General features: G+C 35.5%; 1 protein-coding gene across 1 annotated transcript; it reads left to right on the top strand.

The window, feature by feature from the left end:
• Positions 1–2,139: 2,139 nt before the first annotated feature.
• On the top strand, positions 2,140–8,201 carry LOC310726214 (cornifelin-like). The gene is made up of 4 exons (XM_083541569.1): positions 2,140–2,300; positions 6,073–6,177; positions 7,109–7,254; positions 7,762–8,201. Exons 2-4 carry the CDS (start codon positions 6,075–6,077, stop codon positions 7,894–7,896), a joined length of 384 nt encoding a protein of 127 aa, XP_083397695.1. The 5' UTR covers positions 2,140–2,300; positions 6,073–6,074; the 3' UTR covers positions 7,897–8,201.
• Positions 8,202–9,495: the final 1,294 nt, after the last annotated feature.

The following is a 9,495-nucleotide window of genomic DNA, read 5'->3' as shown; positions in this document are numbered from 1 at the left end:
ACCGAGCTGCTTGGCAATTTTCCCGTAGCCCTTTCCAGCCTTGTGGAGGTGTACAATTTTGTCTCTAGTGTCTTTGGACAGCTCTTTGGTCTTGGCCATTTTAGTAGTTGGATTCTTACTGATTGTATGGGGTGGACAGGTGTCTTTATGCAGCTAATGACCTCAAACAGGTGCATCTAATTTAGGATAATAAATGTAGTGGAGGTGGACATTTTAAAGGCAGACTAACAGGTCTTTGAGGGTCAGAATTCTAGCTGATAGACAGGTGTTCAAATACTTATTTGCAGCTGTATCATACAAATAAATAGTTTAAAAATCATATATTGTGATTTCTGGATTTTTTTTTTTTAGATTATGTCTCTCACAGTGGACATGCACCTACGATGACAATTTCAGACCCCTCCATGATTTCTAAGTGGGAGAACTTGCAAAATAGCAGGGTGTTCAAATACTTATTTTCCTCACTGTATATAGTCTTTAAGTATATTGGTCTCTTGTTTTTTTTATTTTCCTTTGGAAAATACCCCATTAATTCTATAGGGTTCAGGCCTGGTGAGTTTGCTGGCCAGTCAAGCACACCAACACCATGGTCACAACTTTTGGTCCTTTTGGCAGGTGCCAAATACTGCTGGAAATTTAAATCAGCATCTCCATAAAGCTGGTCAGCAGAGGGAAGCATCATGTGCTCTAAAACTTCCTGATAGATGGCTGTGCTGACCTGTTGATAAAACAGTGGACCAGTGGACCAACACCAGCAGATGACATGTCTCCCCAAACCACCACTTACAGTCCACTCTTTGTAAATCTCCTCAGATTCTTAAATGGGCTTTGTTTCAATTTTTCTACCACATTTTTTCCTTTCATTCAACTTTCCTTTAATGTGCTTGGATACAGCACTCTGTGAACAGCAGCTTCTTTAGCGATGACCTTTTGTGTCTTACCCTCTATGTGCAGGGTGTCAATGACCGTCTTCTGGACAACTATCAAGTCAGCAGTCTTCCCCCATGATTGTGTAGCCTGAACCAGACTGAGACAACATTTAAAGGTTCAGGAAACCTTTGCAGGTGTTTGGATTTAATAAGCTGATTACAGTGTGACACCACGAGTCTCCAATATTTAACTATTTTACAATATTATAATTTTCTGAGATTCTGAAATTTGGGTTTTCATTTGCTGTCAGCCATAATCATCAAAATTAAAAATAAATAAACAGTTGAAATATATCAGTCTTTGTGTGATAAATCTATACGAGTTAAAATTTTGTATTGAATTACTACAATAAATCAACTTTTTAATGATATTCTAATTTATTAAACTGCACCTGTGTAATGATCTTTCTCCCTTTCTCTCTCAGCGTTATGTTTGTACAGACATGATCTAACAGCGCCATCTATTGGCCACACAAACAATCGCAATCTCCAAAAACTTCTACTCAGTTTTCTCCCTGATTACTGCACTTCTCCAAGTGATCACCTTAATCCAAATCAGCATCTAATGAAGGGGAAATCCAAGTCATCCAAGTGTGGAGAAAATAAACACCAGGTTTGCGTTAATCATAATATTTATCAGAAAAATATAAGAAAAAAACACAAGAACGATAATAACATTAGACATTAGACCAGCATACAACTTATTTCTTATATGTTATTAAACTTATTTTAATGTGCTTTGTGTATGGTTTAATAAACAAAATTTTGGGTTGTGATGTTTTTCTGTCTGGCTGTCATATTATGAATTAAACAACTAATGATTGTTAATGCTTTCTCTTTCCATTTCCAACGAAATACCTTCTTTTCTACATTCTGAGTTTTTATTCGGTGAATTTTTTTCACTCGACCAGCAATGAGGCGCTTCATCTCTTCTCCTGTTTCAGCAGAAACGAAACTAAAAAACGAACAACCACAAAAAAAAGCACATTTCATATCCTCAAATTTGATTTAATAGTAATCCAACAATTTCCCAAATTACACTATATATATATATATATATATATATATATATATATATATATATATATATATATATATATATATATATATATATATATATTAGCCAATTCAGTCTTCTCACGCATAACCTATTACACAGATGCAAGTTAGTTTGCATAGAATGCACGCGATTGGGTCCCACGTTGTTTGACGTCTTCCACTGTACATGGGAGGATCAGACACTTCGTTTTCAGCTGCATACACATCAGAGCTCTTGACTTTGTCTTATCGAGATTTTTCTCTTCCCACGAAACAGGAAAACGGTTTCGTTTCGAAATTCTGCAGAACTAAAAGCTTATAATCAACGAAAAGGTAAAGGTTTTACACACTTGCATTGAATTTTTCTGTTCACATCCCTGAACATTGAACTCTTTAAGGTTTTTTTTATGTAGTAGGTTCAGATTTAACAGGTTTTATGTAAAAGCATATAAAACAAATGTTTGAACTTCAGGTCACGATTTTAGAAAGTATTACTACACAGTGCATTGAGTAAACATTTACTCAAGTCTGTTTTAACTTCATGCTTTTTTTTGGAAATAGACGCCATTTCTTTAGGAATTTAACTTGAAGCTTTTTATTATTAATATGTAATTATAAATAAAAAATCAGATTTGTTCACTTTTTACATTTTGTAAATATTCTATTGAAATATTTAATATTCTATATTTTATATATCTATTTTATATATATGTAAATATTTTCCTGATGATCAAATAAAGTACTCAGTAATGTGCTTATATTCCAATGAAAGTAAAATCCAGTTAAGCAGGAAACAGGGAAGTGGTGAGTCCCTGGCTGTAGTCCAAGAGAAAGGGATCAGCTCTTTTTTTTTTTTATTTTAGGTTTCATTGATAAATAAATAGTGCATACCACAATCTGTATTGCAGTGTTATTTGTATAGTGTTTTTTAACAATGGTGCAGTTAACAAAGTTAAAATGAATACTTATCATACTGTATGTAATTTTTTTTTACTTCTGTAATAGATTATTACAATAGTTTTAAAAGTATGATTGTCTGCTTTGTGTGCTTACATACACACACCCACACCCACATCGGATTTAACTTTACCCTACAACAAGACAATAAATTGAAGCATACGTGCAAGTTCTGTAAGCATTATTTAAACAGGAAACAGTCAGTTGGAGTGTTATCTATCATGAAATCATCAGTCAGTCACAGGAAATAAATATTGTTAAACTGTTCTAAGGAAGAACTAGATTGCGAAATCTAAGAAAGAAATATCCAAATTGGCACGCAGGAAATCAGTACTGGATCATGTTTCAATTTTTCTTTCACATGTGCCTTGCTTACCTGGGGAATACATGACACCAAGATGCACTATGAGAAGAAGGCAAGCTGGCGGAGGCAGTGTGATGCTTTGTACAGTGTGAAAAGGGGGACAAATAACATATTAGGCGGGTGGTCATAATGTAATGACGGATCATCTTTATACACACTTTAAAATTTTTTTTTTAATTTGCAGCGTGATAGTACAATCGTCCAAACTGATGTTTTTCCTCATTAATATTCACTGAGTACCACATAATTACAATATTACCCACATATGAGTTGTTATCAAAAGACTTCAAGATTAGCGAGCCACAAATCCGGTTGCTTTCGCTGAATGTCCTATTTCAGACAGCCACTTGGGATGAATTCTCGATGCAAAATGCTAAGAATGTCTAAAAACATGATAAGCATGCACTTCTTGCTGTCCTTTTTTTGGTCAGAGAGACAATAGGCTCTTCCACTGTAAAGACACTGTTTTCGTTTCAGGGTCATACCCGTATACTCAAGATTCGTCAACAGTATGCCAAGTATGGCAGAAAAACTTCTAGTTCAGATGTGCAAAGCTTGTTTGCATCAAGATTTATTTTTTTACCCTAAGTAATTGCTGCCAAAGGTGCTTTAGCTAAGAATAATTTATTCGAATTACAAGGTAAAAAAGATTTGCAGATTTGCAGATTTACATAAATGCTTCTCAGAGTTCAAGTGGCAGACGTATTTTAATGTGCACTGTATAAAGCAGGCCTTCATTGTCGAATTGCATCAAATAAACCATTAATTAGGAAGAACAACAAGCAGACTAGCTTGAGCTAACAAAACAGAAGGAATAGAAAGTTAGTGGAATATTAGTTAGTGGTTATATTGCAGCCATTTGCTAAAATCATTTAAATTCACATCTTTTCCTCATTAATGTACACATAATTGATCTAATACAGCAATGAGTCTTTTTGGGAAAGATGCAACAACTTTTTGGGAAAGATGCAACAACTTTTTCCACACCTGGATTTGGGGATCCTCTGCCATTCCTCCTTGCAGATCCTCTCCAGTTCTGTCAGGTTGGATGGTAAACGTTGGTGGACAGCTATTTTTAGGTCTCTCCAGAGATGCTCAATTGGGTTTAAGTCATTGCTCTGGCTGGGCAATTCAAGAACAGTCACGGAGTTGTTGTGAAGCCACTCCTTCATTATTTTAGCTGTGTGCTTAGGGTCATTGTCTGTTGGAAGGTAAACCTTCAGCCCAGTCTGAGGTCCAGAGCACTCTGGAGAAGGTTTTTGTTCAGGATATCCCTGTACTTGGCCGCATTCATCTTTCCCTCGATTGCAACCAGTCAGCCTGTCCCTGCAGCTGAAAAACACCCCCACAGCATGATGCTGCCACCACCATGCTTCACTGTTGGGACTGTATTGGACAGGTGATGAGCAGTGCCTGGTTTTCTCCACACATACCTCTTGGCCAAAAAGTTCTATCTTGGTCTTATCAGACCAGAGAATCTTATTTCTCACCATCTTGGAGTCCTTCAGGTGTTTTTTTTTAGCAAACTCCATGCGGGCTTTCATGTGTCTTGCACTTAGGAGAGGCTTCCGTTGGGCCACTCTGCAATAAAGCCTGGACTTGTGGAGGGCTGCAGTGATGGTTGACTTTCTACAACTTTCTCCCATCTCCTGACTGCATCTCTGGAGCTCAGCCACAGTGATCTTTGGGTTCTTCTTTACCTCTCTCACCAAGGCTTTTCTCCCCCGATAGCTCAGTTTGGCCGGACGGCCAGCTCTAGGAAGGGTTCTGGTCGTCCCGAACATCTTCCATTGGAGGATTATGGAGGTCACTGTGCTCTTAGAAACCTTAAGTGCAGCAGAAACTTTTTTGTAATCTTGGCCAGATCTGTGCCTTGCCACAGTTCCTTTGACCCCATGATTCTCATTTGCTCTGACATGCATTGTGATCTGTAGGTCTTATATAGACAGGTGTGTGGCCTTCCTTATCAAGTCCAATCAGTATAATCAAACACAGCTAAACACAAATAAAGGTGTAGAACCATCTCAAGGATGATCAGAAGAATGGATAGCACCTGAGTTAAATATATGAGTCTGAATTCTTAGGACCATGTGATATTTAAGTTTTTATTTTTTAATAAATCTGATGTCAACAATTCTGTGTTTTTCTGTCAATATGGGGTGCTTTGTGTACATTTATGAAGAAAATAAATGAACTTAAATGATTTTAGCAAATGGCCGCAATATAACAAAGAGTGAAAAATGTAAGGGGGTCTGAATACTTTCTGTACCCACTGTATTTCCGTTACTGAGTGAGAAGCCACAGTGACACTGCACAAACTATAGGTTTTTTTATACCCCTGGCAAAAATAATAATAATAAAAAATGCTCAAAGTGTAAGGCGGAGACTAAACAAACTTACGTTCCGCCACTTTATACGGTCCTAATATACTCAGATTTTAACTATGTTTTGCACATAACAAGGATTGCATCATGTGTACCGAACTGAACACCCTGTATCAAAAAACAAGTTATTACTTTTGCAAAAGTTTAAAGTGGAAATATTTGTGGTATACTATGTAATCAGTGTCCTAATTGCTTTTCCATTACCTTGTTGGCTGCTTTTAATTTTAAATAAATGTTAGCTTGAGTATTGTATTTGATGTTTCAATCATTTCTCACAATATAGATTGTTCTCATGCTATAAGAATGATAACAACTCCTAGGTTCTAGCCAAATGTATTACTAATATAAAATTTTTTACACGTATTGTAGTAATAACTGAATGATTTTGCTTCTTTTTTAGTCATGGCAGTCCAACAGCAGGTTACCACTGTAGTGTCGCATTCACAGTACAGTTCTGGCACCTGGACTACAGGCATCTGTGACTGCTGCTCTGACATGAGCACTTGTAAGTAATTTTTTAATCAAGCTAATCTCTATCAATAAACTTGATTGTTTGAAGAGCTACCTCGCCATAGTTCTATGCACATCATAAACTGGATGTGGTAGCTCAGTAGTGAAGGCATTGGCCACTGGATCAGGTCACAAGTTTACATTCCATCACGACCAAGCTACCACTGCTGGGCCCTTAAGCAAGGCCCTTAAACCTTAACTGTGTGTGTAAGTTGCTTTGGATTAGGGCATCTACCAAATGTTATTAATGTTACTTATAAACATGGATATAAATAAACTTAATCATGTTAAGAGCACACCATCAGATTAGTTGTTTTTTTTTTACAAAAATAAAAACCTATTCTTGTAAAAAAAAAAAAACTAATCTGATGGTGTGCTAAACGAGGGTAATTCCTGTTTTGGCTGTTTCCTCTTTTTTGTTTCAAATTTGTCAAAATATTCTCCTCTATAACTCTCATTGTATAGTCTAACTGAGCAAAACAGAATTGACAGAATCTTCTTTTGCAAGAGAACCAACACTAAAATTGAGCGAAAAGGACAAAGTATATTGGGTCCAAATATGGAAAAAATTAAAAACACAATCTCAGGATATGATTTTATATAAAAACAGTAACTCTGTTATCATAATTTGTTGAAACACGTTGTGATCTGAGTAAAAAGTCAATAATAACAATAATTACATTCCAACTGTTGAACCTTCTAGCTATAGTATGCACAAATCTCCTACAGACAAACTCTTATACAGCCAAGCCCAGTTTTTGAGGAGAGAATCAGTGATGCATGCATCCTTTTTACACAACCTCTCTTTAATGTGCACATCTCATATCATTCACATAAAAGCATCTGGTACAAGAACAATACCACTTACAATGTTGCTTTTAGAATTGTAGCTCAAGATTCAATTTCTATGTGGATGTGTATTGCAGGCTGTTGTGCCCTTTGGTGTTTCCCGTGTATGCAATGTCAGACTGCTTCTCAGTTTGGTTGGTGTTTCTGCATGCCCCTTCTGGACATCTGCATGGTCGTCTCTTGCTGCCTTCGCAGCAAGATGAGAGAGCGCTACAGCATTCATGTAAGACATACAAAAATGTACATGGCACAGCAGTCAGTAATAGTCTGTCATTTTGGAAACAATCTTTTTTGTCATTGTGCATGTGGTTTTGTCATTGTATTTGCTTATTTATTTTTGCAATACGGGATGCACCTGTTTGTGACCACATTTAGTTTCACCTTAAAGAAAACAGAAACTTTCAGGGAACACCTAAAGGGTGTTAGTAAAAAGTAGGGCAGCTCGCATTGTGCACAGGGGCATGCCATGCTGGAAGTGGGACTGGTACGAACAAGAATAGTGTTTTAGACTCAAACCTGTAATATCTGAATTTGGGGAAACAAAAGAGATATTTGAGGCAAGAATAATTGCTAAAATGTACTAAATAATTAATTTTTCTCTCTCCCTCTCTCTCTCTCTCTCTCTCTCTCTCTCTCTCTCTCTCTCTCTCTCTATATATATATATATATATATATATATATATATATATATATATATATATATATATATATATATATATCTTTCTCTCAGGGCTCATGCTGTGATGACTGTTGCACTGTTTGTTTCTGCTACCCCTGTGCCTGGTGCCAAATGTCACGTGAAATTAAGATTCGTGCTCGATCTGTCTCTGGTGCCACTGTTGTCACTCAGCAGATTTCTGGCTAGACAATCTCATTATGTATGAAAGTTTAAATTCAAAATCTGTTCATTCAGAATGTAATCGTCGTTGCATATTTTAAATTTGATTTTGTTTTTAAAATTTTTGATCACAATATATATATATATATATATATATATATATATATATATATATATATATATATATATAAAACATAAATATACATCAGAATAACTTTACCTTTACTGCAAAATCAATCAATATTGATGACTTTTTTCTATATCACTTTTGCTTTGCATGATCCTTTTATACCATGTTTATAATTTGATAAATAAAGCATATAGCCAGTGCATTTATTTTATTTTCTAATTATGAATGCTATTAATGCCATCTGTTTTTCTTCTGTTTATAATTATTATCTGAAAGCAGAAAGCAGCATGTGTGGTGTTTTATAAATAGAGTATAGATAGGAAATTGTATGGGTGGGCAGTGTGCATGCAAAGATTTTCTGATGTGCATTTTACATTTATATCACTTGATAGATGTCCTGTACTTGCAGTCTTCTTTAAAAAACAAGTTCTTACTTCAGTGCAAGGCATGTAGAATATAATTATACTACAATAAGATAATAATAATAGTAATAATAATAATAATAATAATAATAATCAAAATTTCACTGGGAGTTATTAAAAGTTTTTTTTTTTTTTATTGTGTTTTTTGTATTCAGAGGAGACTTAGTGCTCAAGAAAGACCTGAGTAAAAGGTCCTTCAAGTGAAAGCATCTAAAGTCTTACTTTTTAGTCAGCTAGGAATCCATTCCACTACTTAGTTCCAATGCAAAGGGTCACAGTGTAGGCATTCCTTATGTTTTACAGGATGGTGAGTGAGTACAAGTTCAGATACAGAGCTGTAATTTTTACTCACTATCTCTATGTCCTGGTGGACTGCTGTTAGCTCTGTGTGCAATGGGTTGTAAAGCAATGACGCTAAATACTAATAAACCAAAACATGAAGATCAAATGCAGTTGGTCCACTGCATGCCATCAAACAAGATGCCAAGACATTGACTTTGCAAGACTTCTAAAGATTCAAAGCAGGACATGCAAAGCAGCAGATCCTTCAAGACATGTACATTGTGAAGACGGTTTGTTTAAAACACCCCACAAAGAATTCACCATTAAAATGTACAAACTGATAATAATCATTAAGATAAAACCTGAGACAAGAAACAGCTGTACCTTTAACTCCAATAAATTTTTTCCAGAAGGACATTGTAATAAGTGGAATCAGAATCAGAGCTGATATCAAGTGATACAAGCAAGGAGACACCGCTATTATTAGAGGGCAGTAGTAGATCATTTACCACTTTTACAAGCAACAGGTAAAGGTCAGGGTCTTTAAATAATTGTTTATTAACTTCTAGTTGAAAAAGATACTCATATTGCCATTGCTATTTTTAAAAACAAACAGGATTCCTTCTGGTAGTACTTGCTTAAGATGTATAGATTTGGGAATTAGTAATTATTATGTAGTACATAGTAATGGCACCACCATAATGATTGTGGACCATAATGTATTATGTTATGACTAAACCCTACTGAGGTTAGAATGGATGTTCAAAATGAATGCAATTTCTTTACAGAAAC

This window comes from Silurus aristotelis (genome assembly GCF_946808225.1).
Source record: "Silurus aristotelis genome assembly, chromosome: 5".
Classification (NCBI taxonomy): domain Eukaryota; kingdom Metazoa; phylum Chordata; class Actinopteri; order Siluriformes; family Siluridae; genus Silurus; species Silurus aristotelis.
The sequence above is the reverse complement of the archived record's forward strand: the minus strand, read 5'-3'. Positions and strand labels throughout refer to the sequence as shown.

Coding starts and splice junctions, on each gene's coding strand:
- LOC310726214 (XM_083541569.1), top strand. CDS start 6,075: ATGGCAGTCCAACAGCAGGTTACCACTGTAGTGTCGCATTCACAGTAC. Junction 6,178..7,108: donor CTGCTCTGACATGAGCACTT/GTAAGTAATTTT, acceptor TGTGTATTGCAG/GCTGTTGTGCCCTTTGGTGT. Junction 7,255..7,761: donor GAGAGCGCTACAGCATTCAT/GTAAGACATACA, acceptor TCTTTCTCTCAG/GGCTCATGCTGTGATGACTG.